This window comes from Cyrtonyx montezumae, unplaced genomic scaffold (genome assembly GCF_038088225.1).
Source record: "Cyrtonyx montezumae isolate F1298 unplaced genomic scaffold, pur_monq_1.0 scaffold_7, whole genome shotgun sequence".
NCBI lineage: Eukaryota > Metazoa > Chordata > Aves > Galliformes > Odontophoridae > Cyrtonyx > Cyrtonyx montezumae.
In genome coordinates, this window is record NW_027072078.1 from 34,113,165 (window position 1) to 34,139,242 (window position 26,078).

Sequence of the window (26,078 nt, forward strand, 5' to 3'; positions counted from 1 at the left end):
GACACTCAGAAACCATCACAGGCAAGCAATGAATAAACTGCATTGAAAGGCTGTGCTGTTAAGCAGCACTGTGTTCTCATGCCTGGAAATGAGAAAGTGTCTGAAGATCTATGAAAATGGAGATCTATTTTTACACAGTGCACAAAGACAGCATCACAGCATCTACGGCTTTGAAAAAAAAAAAACAACACACCCAAACCATTTCTGAAGAAACAGATGCTGACGATTCATACACCCTATGGACAAAGGCAGGATCTGTGACCAGCAGAACCAACATTACCAACCACTTCTGTCTGTCATTGTTAACTCTTTCATGTAGGCTTCCAAATTCAGGAATTAATAAGAACTATTAATAGCAGGCCTTCGATTCTTCTGGATTAACCAGGACTTTGTGTGACAGAGCTCATCATCCACTTGAAGGCTGTGGTTAATTGCTGCTGGTGGCCCTTCCATGTGCATGTCAGTGGTGCGGGATGCATTGGGTACTTGGCCTCCACAGGAGGAACCCATGGCCCTCACAATGAGTTCCCAATCTTTTTGGGTCAACACCGATTGCTTCTTTAATCCCCAAAGCTGTACGGGACTCTTAAAATGCTTTACAATTTATTTTGTAACTTGCATGAATTTTACATGTTATTTTAAATGTGACTTTATAAACAAAATTTTTGGGCTGCTTGAAATTCCCATTCTATAGCTGGATGTAGTGTTGAGTAAGTGCAACTCCTGCTGATGGGAGAGAAAATAGCAGTGAACAGATTTATTTAAAACTCGGGTGTTTTGCCCTCACCCTGCAGAAGCACGAAGCTCTGGCTCCCTCTGATATTTACAGCTTTATAGTCCCAATCTTTTGTGTCTGTTTTCAACTTTTCCTGCTGTGTGCTGTAGCATTGATGCTCCTTCTGTCCTCTGTGCACTGACCCCATTTTCCCTGCTGTCAGTCCCTGGGGTGATCACCAATGCTGGATGCTTCAGCCAGGTGGGTCTGTTCCTATTAATGACATGTGTGGGAGCAGATACAAAAATATTTTTGAAGTCCTATTGGTCAGGTAAGGCTTTTTTTCATTCTAAAAGACCTGAATCAAGAAGTTGGTCCTAAGAGTGGTTGACCCAACCATGGTTGGCCCATGCTAGTGGCACCCAGCATCTTCCCCCCCCCCTCCCAACCTTCTGTTCTCATTATCTGAGAGGTTTCTTGCTGCCTGTTGGGGTGAGGCTGCCATTACAGATAGGGCCACAATTAGCACCCAATGCCCGAGGTGCCCCAGCCGGTTTTACAGCCACTTAATGAAACGTGGGTAATTCCTGAGTGCTCTTCCCCGGGCAATGCACTGCCTTATTTGCAGTATTCTTCCTGCAAAACCACAGAATCTATAAAACCAACATTGGTACCGCAGCAACCCTAAGAGAAAGACGAGTCCTCCATTTCCAAGGTACCATGTAGGAAAATAATCAGCAGCTCCTCTAAATCTTTGGGTCTGACTTGGCAGCCTCACTGGTGAGTGAACAAAAATCGTACCAACAGAGCACTGCGTTGGAAATGGAATCCCAGAGAGGAGTGCACGCGTGGTGGTGCTCGAAACACGGAGGACAGAAGTACCCTTGGCCTTGTCTCTGCAGGTTGTGTTCCCATGACATGCAGGGAGGAAACGGGAGCAGGAAATACCGGTGTGTGCAGGGCTGGGGACTGGGACAGGCTGCGCTGCTCCTCCGTGCCTGACTTAGTGCTGCTGCTTCGGGGGGGAAAGAGTCTCCTTGTCTGTTTTGAATGCTTTCTGCATGACTAATTAACGTACTGAAATAAATTGTGTTGCTAAACTCTACGCTGGTACAGGCAGCCGGCGGTCGTGGCTCCTGTCCAATACTTTATCTAATCTTTGCTTTGTCAAGGACGGGGCACCACTTGTCATCTAAAAGCCACTTAGCTGCGCTACAACGTGATGTCACGCTCGTCTACATGCGTGTCGATATTTGTGCTCGGTCTGTTGGGAAACAGCCCTGAATACAGCGAGCCGTACGTAATTACATTCTTTTCATGATAACAAAACCCACTTGAACCTGGCAAGAGATGAAACCCCGCAGCCTGGCGTTCGGAATTTTGCAGGAGAGGAGCGTTCTGTAACATTATGCCGGGATAAGGCAGCTTGATTCACCGTGGGGAGGACACTCCCTCCGGAGCAAAGCATTTGCTGCTGTCCCTCCGGAGCAGCGGCACCAGCGCTGGAGCTGCTGGGGTGAGTACAACAGGGTCTGCTCCCCTCCTCCTCCTGTGACCCCCACGGTGATCCTCCACCCCATATAGCGACCTGTGCATGCTTGGGGTATCACCTGTCTGCGCTGGGGTTCTGCTTCCAGTGGGACGTGCTTTGAATTTACACTTTGCCATCTGTATTTCTTCCTACAGACAGGGAATACTTGTGTGAGAGAGTAGAATAATCGAATAATAATCGGTCGGGTTATATACCATAGAGCCATAGAGTGGTTGGGGCGGAAGGGACCTTAGAGATCATAGAGCCATAAAATGGTTGAGTTGGAAGGCACCTTAAAGATCACAGAAACCATAGGAAGTTTGGATTGAAAGGGTTCTTAAAGATCAGAGAACCATGGAATGATTGGGTTGGAAGGGACCTTAAGGATCACCCATTTGGAGCCCCCTGCCACGGGCAGGGTTGCCACCCACTAAATAAGACCGTAGATGTGAATATACATACATACATGCATATGTATAAATGTGCCTGAACTAACTTAGCATCTCATTCATAACAAAGCATAAAAGAAACCCTGAGCTCAGCACGGGCTGTGCCCTGCTGAGATCCCCACTTCCCTCCCCAGCCAGGGTAGAGCCGACAGCAGCGAAGGACTGAGCGGGGCTGAACTCCCAACCCAGGGCTGGCAGCGGTGCGAGCAGCAGGAGGATGAGGATGCTGCTGGGTCCCCACCACACTCAGAGCACAACAGGAACCCCCTGAGCCACAGGACGTGATGCAGAGGTACTGCTCTTACGCTGTGTGTGATGTCTGCTTTTCCTTATTTTGCATTACAGTGGAAAAGTGAATGTTTTGAGCTGGTTGGGTGAGCAAATAGTTACAGAAACGCACATTTCGTGCCCGGCTCGATCTGCTCTGCATGGCTCATTTGGATTTGGCAAGGTGACAGGGGGTGGGTGTGATTCCTGAGTGTCCATGTGAATGTTTTTCGAATTGATTTCAAAATAAAAGCAAATGCAGTAATAGTACAGAACTCTGCCAAGGAGAAATGCATTGTAAAAGAGCTTCCGCTTGCTAATATTATTAAAAAAATCTACAAACAAACGCCCTATCACTGTGGAAAAAAAATAGTTTTCTTAGCAAAATAAACATTTATTGTTGTAGCCGATGCCTGCCCTCTTTTCTGCCAAGAAATGGTTCAGTTTGGAGGCATTATTGACTGTTTATCAGTGATGGTTATGTTTTGTGGTGAGTGGGGTGGGGAGCATTGAACCAGTATAAGAGGCTCGCTGTGTAGCTCTGTCTTACAGCTCCTTGATTCCTTTTGCATCTTGAAAACTCTTGCTTACCAGTGGATGTGGGTAGGCATGAAAACCAGCACAAATCATTAGGTATTTCTTACCTAAAGAAATACCCATTGTGTCTAATGCAATGCGTTATTGGGTGTGTATCTGCTGAATGGGCAGCACTCACTGACCAGGCAGTGCAGGGGCTGTGGTTACTTATTTCTGTCCACAAGTCGTGGCTGTGGACTTCCACGGCTGGAACGGAGGTCCAAACAACCCAGATCTTGGTGTGATGCCTTCAGAGAAGGACCTGTGGAATTTCTGCATTATTACTGCAGAGATCCCCCTTGGCACAAAACACGGCGATGGAGGTCTCACCAGGCTGCTCCCCAGGTCTGATCCTGCTGGCAAGCAGGGAACCCAACCCCTCCAGTTTCCATTGGTTTTTTAGGCCAGTGCTGACATAATAAAAAGTCTGAAAAGTTGACCTGGTTGGATTACAGAAGGATACTTGTTTGCTGCGAATCTAAAACTTTATTTATGCGTCAGTGATCCGCTCGTTTAATTATCTGGCGTTCAGGTGTTTGATCTGGAGCCCGATTTCCTTGGATTCTGCACACTGGAGAGTGTAAAATAACAAAAGCAGAAAACACGGTATAGTTCAGAAATAGATGTTTTTGTTTATTTATCCTCTGCTTATCGTGAGTAGGATTGGGGTATTCCAGTGAAAACCCAAGTTGTGCAAACCTGATGGCAGTAAGCTGTAACGCACCCCCAGCCCTCTCCTGGCCCCACGCTGTGTGCAGTGTGCAATGTGTTGGAGGAGGCAGACAGATCGTGGTGCAGTGATGCCGAGCCTGGAGGAAGGTTTGTCCCGTAAAACTCAGCGAGACCTTGTTAGTTAAAATGAGCTCATTTTCCTTGAAACCAAATGCTTATTTTAATTCTAGGGTGGCTGGGTAAAGTGTTGCGTATCTTGATTGCTGATAGGCATCTTCCTTTTGTAAGAAGTCATTTACTGAGTGAGAATAGTGCAGAGTAGGTGGTAAGGTAGAATTGCTGCTACTTCGTTTGGCACTACAGATAGATTTCTTCATTCGACAATACCTTCTTGTGATATAATTAGAGAAGAATGTGTCAGCGCTAATATATTCCACGTTTATTTCTTTGTTTTCTTTTTTCTGGATTCCTTGGTTGCTTTGGGAGGACAAGTTAGTCCGAACAACAAGACTGCCCGCTTGTTGGGAAGCCTTAAAAAAAAAAAAAGCTGAAAATTCTTCGCCTTATTGCTGAATGTTAGAACAGCCCATACTGGACCCATTTTTCTGTACGTTCCCATTTTTTCCCCCGCTGAATTCTCCATGTTCTTTGTTGTGTGGGGTGACCTACTCACAGGAGAGTGTGGCTCTGATCCCTCGGCCACCATATGCTCCAGCAATAAGCTGTGTTTTCCATGCAGAGCTCCTCCTGGAAGTTGAATACCGGGATGTACCTGGGATGCAGGCGTTACATGTTATGCGTTTTGGAGTGAGCTGTGGCAGGGGCATATCTCAGTGCCTTGCCTGGCTTTTATATCCTGCTGGGTTTATGCTAGATATCATAGGAAGAGATGGGAGGAGTAGAGTCAGATATAAGTAAAAATGTTGTTGTCTTCTCTTCCTTCCTTATGTGTTGATGCGTATCTGAATATAATCAGTTATATTTCGTTTTTGGGGAGTTTATTTGGCCTGTCGTTATTTTCCTGTACAACCACCTTTCTTTAACAGAATGACATAAATTTCTGTCATCAAACTCTTGTCAGCAGTTGCTTTATGTCAGCCAACCCACTGCCTTTGTGCATACCTACTTCCAACTCATTAGCTTTTGCACAGACAAATTATGGGGTATGGGTGGCTGCCTGCCTGTCAGCTGGCTCAGCGTACACCAGAGGTATTTGGCTGACAAAACCAGAGCGTAAATGTTTTGGAGTCAGGCAGGTTATGGAATTCCTTGGGTTTATATTGACAGACATTTCTGTTCTAAGGGATGTGCTGGGCAACAGGTTAATGAACCAAACTATGGAGGAGTCAGAAATGGGTTTGTAGTGCAGTGAAGAACTTTACTCTGGAAGACTGGAGGTGATGTGTCCCTGCTGTTTTGCTGATGTTTTACATCTAGGAACGCTGAAGGCTGCACGCACATGCGCTCACCTAAGTAGGAGCTCATTAGGTATAGCCACCGAGTGCCCAAGGACATTATAAAAATTGCTAACAACAAAATCAAACTAAACTTGCATACCTGAGTTTGATCATTAGTCTGTGATTTACTGCAGGAACTTATGCAGACTGCTGTTGTGCCACTGTTGGATTCTTTTTTCCTCCTCATTAGTTAGTAGGAAGCAGTGCTTGAGTTGCTGCTGGAGCCAGTGCCTTTCTATTGGCTGCAGGGAGAAGCCTGCAGAGCTCATCTCAGAGCTGCAAGGTGCATGTTGTGTGTGCATAACATGTGTGCAGCAATGCTCCGGGAGATGTGAGGGTGTTCCATGCAGTCACCTGGAAGTACACTTGGTGGAAGGAGGAGGGAAATCAAACCAAAATGTGAACTGCTGCATTTTGCCAGTTCCAAGCTTTCCTGTGCACGTCTTCATCTGCTTGTGGCTTCATGTTGGCACGCATGATTTTTGAAGCAAACAATGTAGATTCAGCTGCGTTACTCATCAGATATTGCTTTGAAACAATGGCATTTGTGTTCTTTTTTTTTTGAGCTAATTTGGACAATTGTGTGGAGAGCCTGTTTCCCCAAATAGCCCTGATGCGATCAGAAACAATATCTATTGTCCCTAAAATAATGGAAGTTCTTTGTAAAAATTCACCATCTTAAGATGTGGGTGTGCACATCTGCTGCTGCAGTCACACAGCTTCGTTGGCTTCCAGCAGTTGGGTTGCAACGTTGCAAGGAGCAGCAGAGTTTTGGTACCCCAACTATCAGGAGCCTTTCTGACCAGCATCACGTGGGGGGCTGCTTTGTTTTGGATGCAACAAGTGGAAACTGCCCGCTCCTGCAACCACCGAGATGGACTGGTGAGTGCTCAGGGTGAAACTTGTGATCTTCAGGTTTGCTTGGGAAGGCTTCTCTGCATTGCAGCAGTGCTCACTCTGAACTCATCAGCTTTGCCGCGTTTAGGCAGTGTTGGCCTGGTAGCTTTGATTTGAGCTGGAGTCGAGTATGGTTGTGGGGTTTTCATCTCCAGTTTGAGCAATACTGTTACCATGGCGTTTTGTGCATCTAGGTACGTCAAGGAGTTCAAGTTATTTTTACATACTTTATTTGTACCACGCCTGTCCGGTGCTTTGTTTTTGTGGAGACGGACAAGAAAGAAATGTGAGAAACATTTTCAGACATCTCTGGCCTTAATATTCAGCCAAGGAATGTTCTTTTCCCAGGATTCCTGTGTTAATAGATTCTTATGTTAATAGAGCCTAAAGCCCACCACGCAGGGGGCTGGATTGGGTGGAAATCCCCACTGGTCTTAGAGAGCTCTTCCCAGACGAACATCTGGGGCTCAACCACAGAGGAGGCGGCCGCCAGCCCGCAGATAGAAGCAGCAAACATCTCTCCAGGTGCCCTCGTGCTCCCAAGTTGCTGGGCCATTCCCGCAGCCAGGTGAGTGTGGTGCCAGGGTGGTGGGGATCCAGGCTCACCCTGCGTGGGGCTGGGGCTGGTCTGAGTGGGAGCAGTAATTCAGAGAAGGAGCATCCAAGGGAGTCGCCTGCAGGAAGCACTTTCTGGAAGGTGAGAACCCCACTGATCCCCCATACCTGGAGAAGAACGAGTGCCCTCGCCCTCCTCCTTTGACTTCCTCAGCTGGATGAGGAGTGCACACGGGTGAGTTTCATAGAATCCTTACAGTTGGAAGGAACCTTTACAGGTCACCTAATCCAGCTCCCCTGCAATGAACAGGGACATCCACAGCTAGATCAGGGTGCTCAGAGCCTGGTTTGTCATTTGGCTTTTAAGGACTGAAAAGCCTTAGAAGTTGTTTAGCAGCATTAGGCAAGCATGCTGTGTAAGCTTAGAAGTTTTCAACAACAGTTTAGATTGTTTGTTCCAAATGATATAACGCTTTACCAGCTGATGTGGTACAGAGATGTGTGTCTTTAAAATGTTCTAAAAAATTTTACTGCCATTTTATTAGTCTTATTTTCCCCCAGATGGAAAGAGGTTTGATAAAGCTACCTCTGTGTACCTTCCTCACTGATTTTTCAGTGGTACTACTCTATTGGCCGGCTTTTGGGTGAAGTAGGCGCACTTCTGTCAAATACGGGACAGAAGTGACAAGGCAGTTTGCATCAGGTTGTTTGCTTGCCCTTCTCCTCCTGCACAAGGACTCAGAGATGCTGGGTGAACCTTATGAGACTCAGTGCGTTGACTGCTGGTGGTGCTTGGGGTGGAAATTCACATGGATAAAGCTTTCACATGAACAAAAAGTCAAGTAACAAACTTGTTTCCCTCACCTTGACAGTCCGATCCCATTAGAAATTTTTAGTACTTCTAATGATATAAAAAATACTTATTTTCTAGCTAGCTTTTAAATGCCTTTTAGTGGATTACTTTGGATCACATCAACTAAAAGCTTGATCATCTGCCAGCTGCTAGAGTTGGGCCAAAGCTTTGTAAATTAATGAGCTCGAGGTGATTAGGACAGGTCGTGGTGCTTTGGACCATACACCAAATTGCTTGCCATGCAAGGTGTGTGCTCTGTCTGTCAGGCTTTTTCTTTTAATTCTTGTGCTGTGAAGGCGCTTTCTTGGCTTGGCGGTCCAAATGGATCTGAAAAGCTCTGCTGGTGATGCCAGCGAATGAAAACTATACTGAGGTTCCAGAAAGTAGGACCAAGCTAACAACCAGCACTTCTGACTTGGGACTGTTGTGTAGTTAGCGGGCTCATCTCAGATGTCCATCCACAGGATGTGTTATGAGAAGAAATTTTCTGAGGTCTTGCAGCAACCTTCCTGTGTTGCTATTGTGAATGGGTAAGTGTTCCTGTGCAAAAAGCATTTGTCCATCTCTTGTATAGAGCTGTGGGAAGCTACCTAGGTCTGGGGACACCAACACATCACCTTGATGTAGTCAGGGAGCCAAGTGAGGTACTGAGCTCTTGCTGTTACCCAACAGATTCAGACAATGTCTTCAGCAGAGTTGGCACATTCTTTCATTTCAGGTCAGTGTAACTTGTTTGTAAGCAGAGAATGCATATCACAGATTCTCTAGCTTCAGTTGCTAGAAAAAGGATGTACATTGGATCTCCAGATACAGTCTGGTGTTTCTGGTTTGAGGTTATTTTGATGGATTTGGCCATAGAAGCTCACATTTCTGACACTTGGGCCATACCTGCCAGCCAGGTGGCACAGGAACCTTCAGGAACAGAGAATTCCTTCAGAGTGAAAGCCACTGAGCTGATCTTGTCCTGTTGGGTCTAGAGTGTTTGATAATTACATTCATTGTTGCCAGCCTTTGTCTGAAGACAGAGCTTTTCTCTCTGATCAGTGTCCTCACTTGGTAATTGCTTTTCTGAGACCTTTACAATCCTCTTCTTTCCATGGATGTCTGAAAACGGTTTACATTTGTTGGATATCATAAGCTCTCTTGAGGGAGGATTACTTTCAAGGTGATTTGTCTTGAAATGATTGCAGCTGTCAGCAGCATCTGGCGGGGCAGGGCCGCCAGTCAGAGGTCTGAGCCATCAGATCTGTCTGATCGCCGTCCATTTGTTGGATTTTTCTCATTATTCTCCAACATTTCAAGATGTTAAGTATCTGCTTGCTCTTTTCAAATCCTGTGTTGGTTCACTTTGTGTTTTTTGGGGCATGGTATCTCACAATGTGTCCATCATTCAGGATTGAGGAGGTAGCTGCAGTTTCCAGCAGGCCGTGGCATCTCCAGGGAGGTCCAGGTGTCTTTTTGGTCAGTCCTTGGTTGCTCCACCCCCTGTGGTTTGAGTCTGCCTTGTTGGATTCATTGAACAGAGGTTATTATGCATGGCTGTGCATGCAGTGCTGCCTTGTGCTGCTTATGCAGTACCAGAAAAGTCACATCCTGTAGGCAAACAGTGCAAGACGTGAGATTTGGCTATATGGTACAGCACTTTCCATGTGACCTGATGTTTCTTTGTCCTCTGACACTTCAGATTAAATAGTGGAATTCCTTAAAAGAAAGCATCACCATCACTCTATCTTTGGCCAGAGCAAAGATGCTCTGCTGCTGAGCCCAGCCCAGCCTGCACAAGATAAACCTACCAAGCCTGCTCCTTCAAGGTTGGCATCCCCCATGGCTGCTGCTCAGAGAGGTGCTAACAGAGTGGGTTTGGGCACACCAAATACTTTTCAAGGCAAGTGGCTGTGGCCTCGGTTGGGAAGAACTTTGCAGATTGCCTCAAGATATGTGTAGCAATTGTACTCTTTAACATGGTTAAACTCTCTGGGTGTCTCCAGTGCTGGAGCAAAGATTTGGTGGCAGCAGCATTACATCAGGATCCGAATGACTTCTTGTAATTCAAAGCCCATAATAGCTCCTCAGTCTCCAGCTGGGACTGAGGTTACATCTCCTTGCCCCACATAGTGTGCTCCCAGTCTGGAAGCATGGTCATTGCCTGCCCTGTTTGGAAATCTCTCTGCATCTGTCTGTGCTGGCTTAAATATAGTCACATTATGTCATATTCCATATTGTATTTTTGTTCTGTGCGAGTAGAAGCTGATAATATGATAAGATGGTGACTCTGTCTTGAATTGGATGTATGTATTTCTATCATCCCTGAGGGCAGTGTTGTAAAAATGCTCTTTTGTTTCGAGTGCAGCACAGGAAGCTCATTTTGGCTTCATTTAACATTGCTGCTCAAACTGGCAGGGAGTCAGAAATGATGTGACATCATATCTCTGGCACAGCAGCATGGCTTGGAGCTTCGCAGCGGCCAAACCCTCCGATAATAAATCAAATGCTGAAATATCTGTGCAGTTCTGTCATAACAGAGGGCGGCTGCTTGTCATGTTTTTAATTTCTTCTCTTCTGTTTGAAGAAAAGAAGGCAATTTCCTGACACTTTGGGACGAGCTGGGTCCCACGCTCTGCCTGCAGGAGGGCTTGCAGCCCCAGCCCTAAGGAAGGCTGCTGGGTGAAATAATAAATCTTTGCTGGCTGATAAGAACCTGTTTTAAGTAGCATTTCATAGAACCATTAAGGCTGGAGAAGACCTCAAGGATCACCAAGTCCAAGCCCAATGCTATGGAAGCTTAGCTTAGGGTTGCAGCTGCTTAGTTTCGGGTGTAAAGTTGATTTTTGTAAACAAATTTTATTTAATTGTTAGGGTGGCTTTTTTCTTTAAATTCACATAGAGGGTGAGTCTAGGAGAAACAAATCCTCTGCAGAACAGTAATGTTGGGGTTTTTTTGCTTTTCTCTTGGCTGTATTGCATGGGAGAGAAAGTGTGGAAGGCTTCAGAAACCTGCAGGGGACAAATATCAGAGCAGGCTCTGCAAACTGCTTGCTAGCAGAGCCCATCCTCCCTGTAAACAAAGAGCAGACACACGATCAGGCATGGAAACACGCTTTCTAATTAATTCCTGTGCCTCTCACGCCGCCGTATAACTTTATGAGGTGCTGGGAAGGATCCTGTTGCCCTGCTCTGGGAGCCTTGGTTACCACACGCCTTATCCTGCGCATCTCAGCAGACCCAGATCTCTTCAGTTACCTGCCCTTCTGCAGAAAGGTACATTTTCAGCAGCACTGTGTGTTGTGGTGGGATTGCTGGAGGGAGACAGCCCTGAGTCTGGAGCGAGGCACTTTGCTGAGCACTGCTGGCCATGGGGAAGACCTGAACACCATTCAGTGGGCCCCACAACAGCAGAGAACGGGGTCAGAGAAGAGTCTGCTTGTAGAAATTTCAGGCTCCACATGTTTTTGGAGTTATTGAGGCTTTATCCTTGAAGTACCTAAACTGGGGGTTGTGAGAAGGAGGGGGAGAGACTCTTCATTAGGGTCTGTTGTAAGAGGACAAGCGGGGATGGTTTCAAACTAGAAGGGGGTAGGCTTAAGCTGGATATAAGGAAGAAGGTTTTTATAATAAGGGCAGTGAGGCACAGGATGCCCAGAGAGGTGGCAGTGCCCCATCCCTGCAGACATGGTCAGGTTGGATGGGCTCTGAGCATCTGACAGAGCTGTGGCTGTCCCTCTGCATTGCAGGGAGTGGGACCAGATGGCCTTTAAAGGCCCCTTCCAACTCCAATACAGAACCAAACATGCCACACTTCCACTGAATAGTGCAAGTGTTTATTGAAAGTACAGAAATACATGAGAGATGCTGTTTCCTGTATTTCTATCTCAGAATAAGCAATATTTATTATTATCATTATTATAATTATTTAGCCCAAGACTCTCAGCCCTATTTGACTCAATGATCCTTCCAACAGGATATTCTATGATTGTATGAAGCTAGGTAAGCACAGAGAGGGCTGTGATTCTACTGCTGGTACTGTAGGGAGAATAATTATTGTGAAAGGGAACTACCTGTGAGGGAGTCATGGGTGATGAATTAGTTTTCACAGGAGAAAAGGAAGGAAAAAAAACAGGAATGAAGACAGGTGTAGGGATGGAATTTAGAAAACTGGATGAAGAAACGGAAGATGCTAACGGGCATCTATAAAGCCAGCAGTCAGGTGTCAGATGGGGCTGGTGATAGGTAAGACAGTGAAGAGCTTCTAAATGGACCCTTCTGCCCTTTAATGAGTCATCAGAAGTGTTTTGGTGTCGGGCAGAGTAGAAGGGACAGCTTTTGGCTCGGTGGGCTCAGCAGCATTGTTACCATCCAAATGAACTGGGTGAGTGAGGTTGGTGTGGACTCTGTGAAAGGGCTTGTGCTCCAATATTCTTGGAGAGTCTTTCATTCTCTATAAGCACTTTGGCCTGATTTAATTTTTCAAGATGTTCCAATACCACGTGAAAGGAGAATTAATCACTATCACAGAAAGCAGCGTGGAATTCCCCTTATCAAACACGTTCTGATGTATCCTTAGCTCCTATGAGATTGCTAGATTTTCAGCCCATCTCCCTGTTAAGCTTCTCCACTGGCTTTAGGGAGTAAACTTTCATCTGCTGAATGATGCCTGAGGGCTGGGTCAGGCCACGGTATCTACAAGAAGGAGCAGCACAAGACCTGTATTAGGCAATGAGCTTTTCTCGCTGCTCTGAGACATTTGTTTTCAGCGCTTGTGAGCACTTCTGTTCAGAGCTTGATCTGCAGAGAAGGAATTTGGAAGAGTTGCTTGGCTGCCAACAGAGTAGTGGAAGAAGGACACAATAACTGGAGCCAGGCAGCAGCCCTGTGGGTATGGTCAGCAGCTTTGTGGTTGGGAAGCATCATGGAACCCTGCAGTATACATGTGTATACTGAAGAAACTGGAGAGAGCTTAAAACGTGAGAACATGCATTCTGGACTTGGGAGCCTTTTAGATGGCTTTGAAAAGCCCATTTCACCAAACACTGCCTTTGTGGGAAAAATTAATCCCTCTGGTTGTATCAGTCCCATTGCCTAATGCTGATATTGGCCTTGTTCTTGAGTTAGAAAACAAAACTGTATGAAGTCTGAGTTCAGATATTTTTCTTTTTGAATGGTTTTCTTTGGTATTCGATACTCCTCTGTATTAGTTGTGGTAAAAATGCAGTAGTGTTGTGGCTACAGTTGTGGGATTGGCTTTGCGAGATGCCTGTTTTCTCCTGAGGCTGGAGATGTCCTTGAAGACTTGGTATTTATAGAGGTACATACTTGCTGTCAGCCCTGGAAGTGGCTGTCAGAAAAAGTTAATTTCAGAGAAATTAGGAGATGAAGAGCAGTGCCTCTTCACGTCAGACCAACATTTCACTGATCAGACAAGTATTCCCCAGCAAGTTGAGGATAGGGCTGAGAGTGGGGACTGGGACTGATGAGAACCAGTAAATCACGGTGTTCCAGCAGTGAAAATGTCAGCTGTGACATAATGAAAGTTATATATCGTGGCCTGTAGAATGCCAGATGATTCACGTGTGAAAATGGAGTGACTGGTTAAATTGGGGTGGGGGGTGGGCATGCTTTGAGAACACCCTTTGCTTTAGCGTGTCCTGTAGGTGATCGTTGAGGGCGGATGAGTCGGAGCATGACTTTGAGGCATTCTTCATCTCTGCTGCAGATACCATCTCTGTGTTGGCAGACACTGGAATTACTGATGGTACTCCGTAAACATCTTGTACCTTGGGAAACCCAGCATTCTAATGCCAAGATGATGAGGCATTTGGATCTGGCAAAAGGCAGAGCAGACAAAGAGACAGACAGAGGAGCAGGGAAACCTTCAGAGCAGAGGGCTCTGTGGGAGGTTTGGTGCTGGAGGTCTGTCTTAGCTACCAGTTACTGATACCAGGCATGTTACTTAGCATCATACGTAATAATTGTCATCTGGCAATCCAGTGACACTGAAGTACGTCAGCTGAATGACATGGGTGCTGGCAGGGATAGCAGCCTTCATCTAAAATCTTTAGTGGTCATCTTGCCCTTTCTTCAGGTAGCTTTATGCATGTGTGTGTTACTTCTGCCATGAGGCACAAAGACCATATGAGTATAACTTCGTTGTTTTGGTAAAGCATCAGCCAGCAAGGCACTGTAGTTTCAGAGCACTCACCTTCCCTATCCACTCTTTGGACTTGAAGCTAACTACGATTTGATGTAGCACATAAACCATGAGCTAAAGATTGAAGTAACAATTGAAAAACAGAACAAATCATTCTCAAACATTAAATACCAATGGGTAATTTTATGAGAAATCCAGGAGAATGAGAACCTGATGTGATTCTTGTGCGACAGCATTTACCTCCATGTGGTGTCTTGGTTTACTGTTTCTGAAAAAGAACAAATAAGAAATAGAAAGGTATGTGCATTGACCTTAAAATGTGTTAACACTAATGATCATAGGAATGCTTTTCTGTAGAACCATGTCATAGAACAACAGTATTTTTGATGAGTGCTGTATTTGATGTTGCCAACGAGGGAGGATAGAGCTAGGGATAAAGGGCTGCCCATGGAAGAGCACCATGAAGCCTTGTGGGTGGGCACGGGGAGCAACCCACCTCACCAAGAGCTCTGTGGCTCTACAACATTTACAGCTTCCCATCACAGTGGAGGGGATCGTTGTCTTTTAACTGTCTCTTTTGACCCACAAGTCGGAAACACGAAGGAATTAAATGATTTATTTATTTATTCTCCTCAGAGGGGCAGGCACCAATTAATTAATTGAATTCAAAGGATTGCGAACTTTAGGGAGCAAAGGAGGGTTGTTTGTTTTGGGTTCTGCTGAGTTGTGTTTCTCTGGAAAAGCTATTGGAAACCATAATGAATTAATGATGCTAAATGGTAGAGTTTGTTTACTCCGTGGGTGGAATGGACAGCTTAAAGAGCGCTAATGGGTCACTTTTAATTTAAGTTTCTTTTACATAATTTTAATGATATCTAATGTTTCTAAATATCTATACCAAAACCAACCAAACAAACAAACCAAGCCAACAAAAAATGCATAAACATCTAGAGATTACATCTAGGAATAACTTTTTGTGAAAACCTTTTTAAGAAAAGTATTTAAATTTCAGTTCCATGTCGATAGAAATCAGGAAATCGGTTTAATCTTTACTTTTCTTCATGTGACTAATTACAAAAATTTGTGCAAGGGAGATTTCCTACTGCGCCTATTAATGGTCCTTGTAGAGCAAAGGGGGTGGGAGTGCTAATAACAGAACAGGGTGAGAGGAAGGTCGTATTTATTTGGGTGCACCAGCTTGGCTCTGGATGCCACCTCCAGCTTGGCTCAATGGGGATGAGCATGAACAGGAGCTGCTTTTTCTGCCAAGACAAAAATGACCATGGGAAGCTTATTTTAAAGGATGGTTGTACAAGGCTCAGATTGTTGTTTACTAAACTTTACGTGGGTGCCTGCAGCATTGGGCTGGAAATAGCTCCAATTATTTCCAGTTGCTTTGAGGGCTGGCTGCACTCATCAGCACCTCCTCCTCTGCAACCCGGTTTCAGACACGCTTTGGGAATGAGCAAAAGCATTGGGTGCCTGGACTGTGTTTGTGCTGAGCTGTGCCAAAACCCACTTTTGGGTCGAGAGCTGAAGAGCGGTGTGAACTCTGGCTGAACTGCATGGCCCAGAGCCCTGCTGCATGCTGGTTGTTAGCTGCTGCAGAACTACGCTGGGTTGTTTGCTGAAAGACACGGCACGGCGGCATGAATGGGCAACACAAGTGCCTGCATTAATACCTCACCCATCGTGAAGAGTAGCAACGGGCTGATGTTGTTTGCATGGATTTTGGTGGAAAAAGCCTTCCTGTGGGGGGAAAGCTTGAGCTCTGAGTTAGTTCATAGCAAAAAGAAAAAATGCCTTCTCTCCCAGCAGTGGGTTTTCAGGGCGGATCTCTCAGCCCCTCGGTCCCGGCGCTGGGTGGATGCTGGGCAGACAGCGGTTTGGTGCCTAATCTAGCATGTCAAATGTGCGAGGTGATGTACGAGAAGAACTGTCACAGCGGGCTCTGAAGCTCTGAGAGTGGAGGCAGGAGCGGAGCGCGGACACAATGGTGCAGATTGATGTATGGTTTTATTAAAGCACAGTTTGCTGCACGGTGGCAGACACTGTGGCTCGCTCTTTAACGGTAATGTCTTCTGTGCTGTCCTCAGCGCGTGTCCTCGGCAGGTTTCATCAGCAAGAAAAGTTTCTTGTTTGTGCTGTTGCTGCAAATGTGCTGCACCTGCTGGAGAGCAGAAAAAAATAAGCATCTTTCCTTTGAAGATGCTCTTTCTTCCCAATTAGATTTCGGGATGTCACTAAGTTGTTTTTTAATTCTGCCCGAGCGTGCTCGGTTAATTGGGCAGAGCTCATTCCGTTGATCAGCAGGTCTTGGTTGCTCGCTGCTTTGCCCTCTCCCCAATTACTCTGTGTAACTGTCTCCTCTTGCTGCCGGATCTGAAATCCACCCGTCCCAAATGAACAGATTTCTCTGAGACCTGTTTCCTGCTCTTGCTCAGGTTTTTACAACCTGAATCTCCCATTGCTGGAGTGCAAACAATCTGCTCTGTGAGTCGATCCAGGACCGGCCTTGGGCAAAGCACTCGTTCTTTTGATCCAATAAAAACAGAGTTTGTGCCTACAGTCCGCTTGATCCCTGCACTGTCCCAGTTTTACTTATTAAAAATGTAAGAGAAGAGCTTGGAAGGATGAGCTGCTCCTGCAAATAGTCTTCTGTAGATGTGTTGGCCCAGTACCTGGACTGGGAATCTGTGTTGGGAGGTGTTCCGTGCCTGGGCTGTGGATCCATCCTTACAGTAATGTCACAGAGCTTTGGGTTTCCCCCCTTCCAATTTTATGACTTGCATTTTGCAGACTTATGAGAGTTTTTGGGCTTCTCTTGTTTCTGTTGTGCTTTATTAGGCATAAGCTTCAGAAAATGCCTTAATATTTTAAATCCTATTGACTGCTGCTGTTTCACTTGTCTCTTCATTTATTTAGGTAGTTTTTGTTGGTTTCTCTCATTTGCTCTTTTTTCTTTTTATTTTTTTTTTGCCTAAAATGTAAACAGGAAGGACACAGCTGAGGTGATCCCAATGTCCACTGCCATACAGAAATTCTCCCCATATACCCGTCTGGAGCAGATTAGGGGGCTGGGACCTTTCGGTGCAACCAGGCAGCAGCCCAGATGGGAGCCCTTGCAGCCACCCCAGTGAACGTAGCATTTATTTAGGAGAGAACTTAACAGCCAAACCCTGCCCCCCACCTCACAGAGGGACCCAGCCGCCAGGTCTCGCTGGAAAGTTGTTTTTTCCTTTTTGCTTCTTTATTAGCTGGAAAATCCCAGGATTTTGGTGCTCATGCATGGCTTCCTTCCCACTGCCCGCATGGAGCCGGGCTGTCTGGGTGCCATGCATTGAGGTCAGCCCCGTGCACTGGCCCCAGGAGCAGTGGGGTCACCCGCCGGAATTCCTAAATTAGGACAGATCCGTTGAGTTTGGGGTGCCCCTCCTGCCATGCAGAAGCCTGCAGGTTAGGTCTCCGATCTAACATTCCTGCCCATCTGTCTGTTAATTCAATATCCATAGCCACGAGCTTTGGATATCGCATTGAATAAAATATGAATTAGTTGTGTGTGGTGGAGTGAAATGGGAATGAATTATATCTCACCACGAATTTCCCACCTCAGTTTGACAGCTTTAATTTCCATAAATTGTATTTTCTCTGATCAATGTTATGACCTGCCTGAATTGTAAGCTTTATTTTAGTTTTTTTATTTTTTAGTCAAATACTGATTGTCTGAAATTTTCAGCTGAAACACAGCTAAATCAGTTTTCTTCCGTGAAGCAGAACTATCATCAAAGGATGCGTGAATATAAGTGAAGTTTTACAGCATCTCATCAAAACAACCGTTTGTAGAAGTCCATAGAAAACTTCAGCCTCCTGTTGGTCACAATTAAGGTACATGCAATGAGTGTCATCTAATGAAAATATCTCAACTTCACATCTTTAGTTAAAGGTTGGGTTGGATCGGAAGGAAGAGTGTGAGAGGGAACATGCTGTACCCCCTGCACTGCCCCAGCCCGAGGATGTGGGCTTTTAGCTCAATGAACTCCAGGCTTTGTAATTAGCAGCAAGGAGATTAGATTGACCATGTTTCTGGGAGTAATTTGAGCACTAATTGTGTTTGATTGTTTAATTACTCTTGCTTGCTGGGATTGAGGAGAGCCAGTGAACCCTTCACAAGGGCTCCTATGGGTTCTGCAGATGGAAGCTGCGTGCACCTCGCTGCATCCCAGATGGATTATGGCACATTTGCTGCATTTTTAATCCACATTTGTCTTGGGATGGTGGTAACATTGCTCAGATAGAGATTGGGGGTCAGCTTATGAAGCTGTAGGGAGATACGAATCAATGCATGTGTTGTAGTGTTGTCAGTGGAAACTCTTCCATTGTTAAGGGAACCATATGGAGAAAACGTGAAGGACACCGCGATCATTCTTGCAGTAGTTGGGAAAGTCAACACTGTTAATGTGCACAAGGAACACTTGCTTGTGTTGCTTCCAGGGGCAGATTTTGCTGCATTGCACTGCTTGTGGTTCCTTTGACTTTGATTTACCACTGGTACACATCACCTCAGCACGGTGCACGTTGGTACTGCTGGCTGTGCACACGTACCCCATGCAGCATGCTTTCTGCAGGCTATCACCAACGTTGCTGCCCTGACATGCTGTGCTTTGTACTTCAGGACTGATGCATCCTGCTGAGAGAGAGGGAGCTTTCACTTGCTCTGCTTTTTTATTTCTCTGGCAGCAGAAATATCGCTTCAGGGCACTGTGATGCAGGATCTTAAAAGCGAAAAGATAAGACAGCTGTAATGTAAGAGAAATGTAAGATAAGAGAAATTTGAAGACAGGGACTGTGAAGCAAGGAGGAGGGACGGTTGCAGGAAGGTATGGTTTAGTGGGTATTGTGATGGGTTGATGGTTGGACTAGAAGATCACAGAACTATTAAGGTTGGAGAAGACCTCCAGGGTCCCCAGCCCACCCCACCATGCCCACTGCCCAAATCCCTCGGTGCCACATCCACAGCTCTGGGACTCCCCCAGGCATGTTTCCCCACCCCCTCCCTGGGCAGCTGTGCCAGTGCTCGACCACTCTGTCTGGGAAGAAATGTTTTCTAACCCACCCTGACCAAGTGATGTGAGGCCATCACTTGTCATCCTATTGCTGTTACCTGGGAGCAGAGGCCGACCCCCCTCACCACAGCCTCCTTTCAGGAGTTGTAGAGAGGGATGAGGCCTCTCCTGAGCCTCCTCTGTTCCAGACTGAACCACCCGTCAGCCTCTCCCTATAAGACTGGTGCTCCAAACTCCTCACAGCATCATTGCCCCACTCTGGACATGCTCCAGAACCTCAATATCTTTCCAAACTTAATGATTCTGTGATGCTGTAATTCTAAGTTGCAAGCAGGCAAACCCATCCTCACTCCAGCTGCCTCCTTCACCAGAGTGTCCCTCCCAGAGCTGGGGGAGGCAGTGGGGTGGGGACCTCCCGTTGTCTGCAGCACTGGTGTTGGCAAGGCCGACATGTCACTGCCCTAATGGGACCTGACATGGGGCCATTGGGCTGCTGCTTGGGGAACTCAATGGTTAATTTCCACCACGGCGTGTCAGGGCAGAGGGCAGGAAGAAGTGATCAGAAAGGTGCCAGTGAAGCTGGAAAGATTGAGTTAACTGGGGCTTCTGTGTCAGTGCCTCAGACCTTTGGTAAACAGACTGTATGATCTAAATACCATGCGACTATTCCCCCAAAGTGCAGTTTAGGATCACTCATACAGGCCGTGCCATCTGCTGTTAGGCTGCTGCGTGCACTTGGGAAGGAGAAAAGATGTGTCACTGTGTGCTCAACATCACAGCTCTGCTCTGCTGGGCTGGTATACCAGCAGAGTCAGTCAGAAAAAAACAGTTCTGTACGGTGTTTGGTGTTTTTGGTTGGGAGCCATGAATGAAAAGGGTCTTGTTAGCAAGGGAAGAGGTCTCTGTATCCCTAATGTGGGCTTTAATAGGGCTTACTGGGTTCGTCAAGAGTTTGTGTCAAGGGGGGTAACAGAAAATTGGTTCTGCACAGAGTTCTGCAGGTTTTAAGTGTGTCCACAATGACCCAATGATCCTTTAAAAAAAAAAAAGTAATTGTTAACTGTCTGTGGGTATAAACTGGGAATGAGCATGAGTGGTAAATGACAGATTGATTGATTCTATTCAGAATCAAGGTTGGTGTCCCACTCTCCATGAAGTATCAGAATTCCTTTAAATGTCAACAAATACCATATATGCACTTTGTCCAAGTACAGAACTTAGGTATACATGGATACAAGAATACATACTTGAAATACTGGTAAAATTGGAGTTGCTCTACAATTGTTTTTCTTTTGGTTCCTTACCTATAACTCAATCTGTTTCAAAAATCCAGAATTGAGGGGTAAGTGATCCCAGTGAGGGGTAAGCTCCAGGTCAGAGTTATTTAGGCATGAGGAGCCCAAAATGCAGGCAGGTAGCTGCTTCCTCATCCAGGTGGGCCCTGGCTGGGGCTCACGCTGCAGACTGCACAGCAACCCCCCCCACCCCCCCCCAACATCCTCATCCTTTTTGCTTTCATGTGGCTGGGAGAGGCTTCTTTTATTTCCTTGCTGATTCTAATGACAATTTCATTTTCCCCTGGCTGATGCACACCCGTGGACTTCATCTGATGGAAACTGGCATTTCTTTCTCTGTGATGTTAAAACAACAGTGGCTTGTGCACCATGCTGTGTTATCTGCTTCCCTCTGTATTTTTAAGCATTTCACAGTGTTTTAATAGAAGAGCTGTTTCCAGATAAGAGCTAGACATGAAAGGCGTCGAGTCGCCATTGCACTGCTGATCCCACATAGGTGCTGAATGAGTAGCAAACGCTCCTCTGCCACACAAAGGTTTGGGGAAAGCAGCAGAAGGTTGCATCATGTTGGGCAAACTCTCTGGAATTATTGTTTGCTCGTTACAGAACAAAAAAGGTTCCTTGGGCTCTCCCCAGACCCACCATTCAGAGGCTGGGACAGTTGGGCAGTGCCCTTGACCCAAATTGGGAAGCAGAACTAAAGTGACCCCAGGATGGCTGGAGTGGGAGGCACCTTGGGGTCCATTTGGTCCAAGCCCTGCTCAAGCAGAGCCACCTACTGCTGGTTACCCATGTCTGGGATGGCTTCTGAGTGTCTCCAGGGAGGCAATCACTGCTGACTACGCTGGGACCAGGGGTTTGGTGATGTGGGCTTCATCCACGATGCCCATTCTGCTCACTTCTATGTTTTGTCATCCCTAGGTGAGCTTTCCATCTGCTGCTGCGCTCCCAGGGCCACCGCATGAGCACGGCCGTGGTGGGTGATGGCCTCACAGCCCAGGCTGGCCCACGTCCTGCTGCTGGGCCTCGTGGCTGGCTGGCTGAGGGCAGCACAGCCCCGTGACTTCACTGTGAAGGACATCGTCTACCTCCACCCTTCCAGTAAGCACAGCCTGCAGGGTGAAACCAGACCATGGCTTCCTGGGGGGATTGATGGGCAGGGACCAAGCTGTTTGCCCAAGCACATCGATAGTTGTGAGCGTGGGTGAAATAGGACCACGTGTATCTCTGGTATAAGCTGTTCCTGACTTATTAAGGGCCACTATTTGGAGGACCCTGGATAAGCTTGAGGATGGGACCCTGGGCAGCCTGATATGGTGGGAGGTGCCTCTGCCCATAGCAGGGGGTTGGAACTGGATGGGCTTTAAGTGCCTTTCCAATCCAAACCATTCCATGATTATTTCAGGAAGTGCCTGAAATAATGATGTAACGAGGTTATGTCTCTTCAGATCTTCCATGGACTGTCCTTTTAATAGCTGGTTTGTTTTATCACATATGAGTTTTGATTTGATTCAACAGGAGTGCTTGTAGAGCTGAGCCTGCCATCTGTTCCCAGATAAAACTTGTCTATTCAGAATTTGGTTGAATTCTGTGCTGGCAAGATGAAATTCCCATATGGTTATGCCTGTAACCATGACCTCCAGGGTGAGATATGAATTTCATCGCACTGTGCTGTCATCCCACCCCAGGCTGTTCCTTTAGTGCAGCATCAGCCCCACTGGAGATGCTCCCAGTGCATTGATGGTGCTTACCCTGAGGGACTGGGCAATGGAGGACAGCTGGCAAGCAGCAAGTCCCTCCTGCACGGCAAAGGCCACCTCCTGTAGCTATATGAGGTCTGGATCACACCACTACGGGGGTGGGTGAGGAGCAAGATGTGGCTCATGAGGCTGCAGAGACTCAGCTTGTTTCATCCCATGAAGATAAGGGTGACCTGGTCACCATTTGGCTTCTGAGATGGTGGCAACACCTTGAAGATGTATTGAATGTGCTACAGAAGTCCTGCCAGGAGACCACTTAGGAAGCTGTGCTCTTCGTTTGGTGAGATAAACAAGGATGGAGGCCACTGTTAATGGCTGGAGGTTCAGCAGATTGAGTTTTCTTTCCTTTGGGGGCATCAGCCTGCCTTCAACAGTGGTCATTTATTTTTTTGGTGGGACCGCGTCCAGAAGTACTTAATCCATCTGATATTTTGTTATCAACCCTGGTAAAGTAACAGTACTGGATGTGAGCTCTGATTCCAAGGGAACAAGCACTCCTTGCTTGTGTTAGTGCCCTTTGAAGTGGGTAGTAGGCAGATTTCCTGGGAAAACAAAGCTGAACAGAGCCCTTATTGCAGATGTGTGAGCCCTCTTGGTGCTGCTGGTGGTGGCAGGGTTCTTACAAAGCAGGACTAATCCTGATGGAGCTGGCAGCCATGGGTGTAATAGCATAGGTCTACAAAAAAATAATACATCGCCATGCACCTTTGAAAAGTACAGCAGAACCAGATCCATTGGGTCGTTTTAACTGAATGCAGTTTGTGCCTTCCAGCCACGCCATTCCCTCATGGATTTAAATGCTTCACCTGCGAAAGGGCAGCAGATAATTACGAATGCAACCGCTGGGCTCCAGATGTCTATTGTCCGAGAGGTAAGCAGTGTCTCGTGTCACCCTACCTTGCAACACCTGCTCAGTGGCCAAACCACAGGACTGTGCTGAGCTGCTGTGCTTCCAGTGCACTGAAATGCTGGCAGTTGCTGTGCCCGCTTGTGAGCTTCTGCCACGTGAAGGATGCGTAAGTGATGTGAATAATCCTGAAGGGCTTTTCTGTCCCTTTGCAGTTAGTGACGTTTAGGACTTTCATCTGTTCCCTGTACTCCTCCAGCTGAGTTGGAAACGGGTTCGTGCTGACATATATTTAAGGGCTGTGCTTCTCATACTGGTGGTGGAACTGGCTGCCCAGGGAGTGCTGGGTTGCCATTCCTGGGTTGTCCCCAGCTGCTGATGGAGCCTGCTCGTGACCAGACAGTATCACTGCCCTGTTGGAGCTGTGTTAGGATGCTGCTGTCTTGTTCCAGTGCTTTCCATAGGCACAGCACTGCTGCTCTGCCTCTAGCTGCAGTGTTCTGGTTTCCTGTGGGATATTACGAGTGTCCTCACAAAAATATTTATCTTGGAAGGAAAAAGACATTAATGTGAATTGCAGACTAACCAGCTGTGCTTGCAGGCTGTCAGGGAGCATTATCTACTTGAGAATTTATTTGCTTTAAGAGCTCAAATCGGTTCAACATCAACAATAATAAAAAAAGATCAGGCTGGTTGGCATGGGATGAGAGCAATGTTCCCAGACACTCCCTGTTTTGACAGAAGTAGGTGGTATTTTATGCAATTAATGACAACATTACCAGCACGTGGAGCCTGTGGCTCGCTGTGGAAGGAGACAGTGGTGACTCCAGTGTTTGTATTTAGTAATAACCCACTGTTGGAGGGGGCAGTTTCAGTTCTCAAGAGCCAGTGTGCCACTTTGGGCCATTTGAAGTACCTGATCTATATAAAGTAGCATTTCAAAGAACCATCAAGGCTGGAAAAGACCTCTAGGACCCCTAACGCCACCATGCCCACTGCCTATGTCCCTCAGTGCCACATCCCCGTGGCTCTGGGACACCCCCAGGGGTGACCCCCCCCCCCCTCCTTGGAGAAGAAATGGGGCCTCTGTGCTTTCCTCCTCCTCCTTCCTTTATGCAGGGCGAGCTGCCTGGGGTGCTGCAGGGCTTAGAAGCATCACCTTTCATGTTGTGGTGCCTATCTGAATTGCTCTGAATTTTTGTTATTTTAGGCAACAATTCTGATAGTGATACTTAGAGCAATGACGGTGGGGTAGACACGGTGGTTCACCCCATGGTGTTGTAATAAATACATCAGAATCATCCATTTTTGAAGTGTAAGTGCTTTTGAAGTGCTTGGCTTTGTCAGGTGAACATTTTCCTTTCCTTCTAGGCACGAGGTACTGCTTCAGCCAACACATGATGAGAGTTACTGGAGAGAGCGTGTCCGTCACCAAGCGCTGCGTGCCCCTGGAGGACTGTCTGTCCACTGGATGCACATATGTAAAGCACGAGGAGTACAAGGTGAGGACCAGGGTTGCCTCTTTCTCGTGTGAAACCAGGAAGGGCCGTGCCTGCAGCATGGCAGCTGGTGCCCACCAAAATTCCCTGCTTCCTTCCTGAGATGAGTCCCAGAGGCTCTGGGTCTGAAAAATGGGATGGTTATATGCGCGAATACATTTCCTGAAGGTTGGTGGTCAACCTTGCTGCAGTGGGTCAAGATCAACATGCAACTTACAGCCCATCCAGCAACAATTTTGTAGGAATAGATTTCTTTAGGTTTTGGCTCTCCATCAGCCAAATGATCGAGCCATCAACTGAGTATTTTGGAGAGCAGAAAAGAAAAGAAGCCTTTCAGAATGAACATTCCCCTTGCAGTGGGTGATGCATCCCCTCGGAGGTATTCAAGGGCAGCCTGGTCTAGTGGTTGGTGACCCTGCCCACGGCAAGGGGAGATGGAAGCTAGATGATCTTTGAGGTCCTTTTCTACCCAGGCCAGTCTATGATTCTAGGATTTCATGATTATTACTGCACAACAGGAAAGGAATGCTGAATTCTTGCCAGAAGAGGTGGACTGACTTAGTTAAAATTGAGACTAAATAAATAAATAAATTACTAGCTACTGTGCTGATTTGCAAATGCTGTACAATTTCCCCTCCGTCTTTGCTTAGTGGCAGCAGTAACCGAGCTCACCCCTGCTGTCTTTCTTTCAGATCTGCACGTCCTGCTGTGAAGGCACCATCTGCAACCTGCCACTGCCCAGGAACGCGAGCGATGCTGTGTTCACCACCCTGTCCCCACTCAGCAGCACCCCGGGGCTGTCAGGCCGTGCTGTGCTGACGGCTGCGTGCCTCCTGCTGGGGTTCATGGTGTAGACCAGGAGCTGGCCCCACATTTCAGAACTGCATCTGGAAGCTGACTCTTGTTAAGTGGTGATAACGGTATGGAGATGGATTCAAAGGGGACTAAACCCCACATCCTGCAAGGTGTGCCCAGATTTCGGGCCTAGACTTTTCTTAACGTCTATCTCGTGTCTATCATTTATTGTTTTTTTTATTTACAAGGTCCACATCACTGCCACCTTCTTTTACCATCACTCACCCATTCAGAACGCTCTTGTTGGTTGGCACCGTTCATTGTTGATAACATCATTTGTCACAGCCATCACACCAGCACCCTGCTTGCCTGGTCTGGTAAAACGCATTGAATAACACACAGGAGAAGCAACGAGGATAAGTTGGGTATTAGGAAACGTTTCTTCTCCAAAGAGCAGTCAGGAACTGCCCAGGGAGTGGGGGGGTTCACCATCTCTAGGGTGTCCCAGAGCCTTGGGGATGTGGCACTGAGGGATTTGGGCAGTGGGGGGGGGGGAAGGATGGAGTTGGGGAGCTCCAAGGGCTTCCCGTGGTTCCTGGTTTGGCTGGGCAGCGTGTATGCAATATTTATTTTTGTATATTGAATAGGCTCTGAAACATTTAGAAGACTCTCAAAGCTGATCTTGCTGGGGAAAGAAACAAA

The 26,078-nt window shown here is 46.8% G+C and overlaps 2 protein-coding genes across 4 annotated transcripts in view; both read left to right on the forward strand.

Annotated features, from left to right (window-relative positions):
* Positions 1–16,935, forward strand: part of MBD5 (methyl-CpG binding domain protein 5) — a 322,289-nt gene extending 305,354 nt beyond the window's left edge. The window contains exon 17 of the transcript XR_010623110.1: positions 16,926–16,935. The gene's annotated coding sequence lies outside the window, so the exon portion shown is untranslated. The remainder of the gene's footprint in view (positions 1–16,925) is intronic.
* Positions 1,940–25,608, forward strand: LYPD6 (LY6/PLAUR domain containing 6). 3 transcript variants are annotated; one of them, XM_065751366.1, is made up of 7 exons: positions 1,940–2,011; positions 2,102–2,231; positions 2,830–2,987; positions 21,397–21,576; positions 23,008–23,106; positions 24,454–24,584; positions 25,274–25,608. In XM_065751366.1, exons 4-7 carry the CDS (start codon positions 21,459–21,461, stop codon positions 25,433–25,435), a joined length of 510 nt encoding a protein of 169 aa, XP_065607438.1. In that variant the 5' UTR covers positions 1,940–2,011; positions 2,102–2,231; positions 2,830–2,987; positions 21,397–21,458; the 3' UTR covers positions 25,436–25,608. The 3 variants fall into 3 exon arrangements, with proteins under 3 accessions (XP_065607438.1, XP_065607437.1, XP_065607439.1); XM_065751365.1 differs by having other exon boundaries at positions 1,959–2,231; XM_065751367.1 differs by lacking the exons at positions 1,940–2,011; positions 2,102–2,231; positions 2,830–2,987 and adding an exon at positions 6,381–6,549.
* Positions 25,609–26,078: the final 470 nt, after the last annotated feature.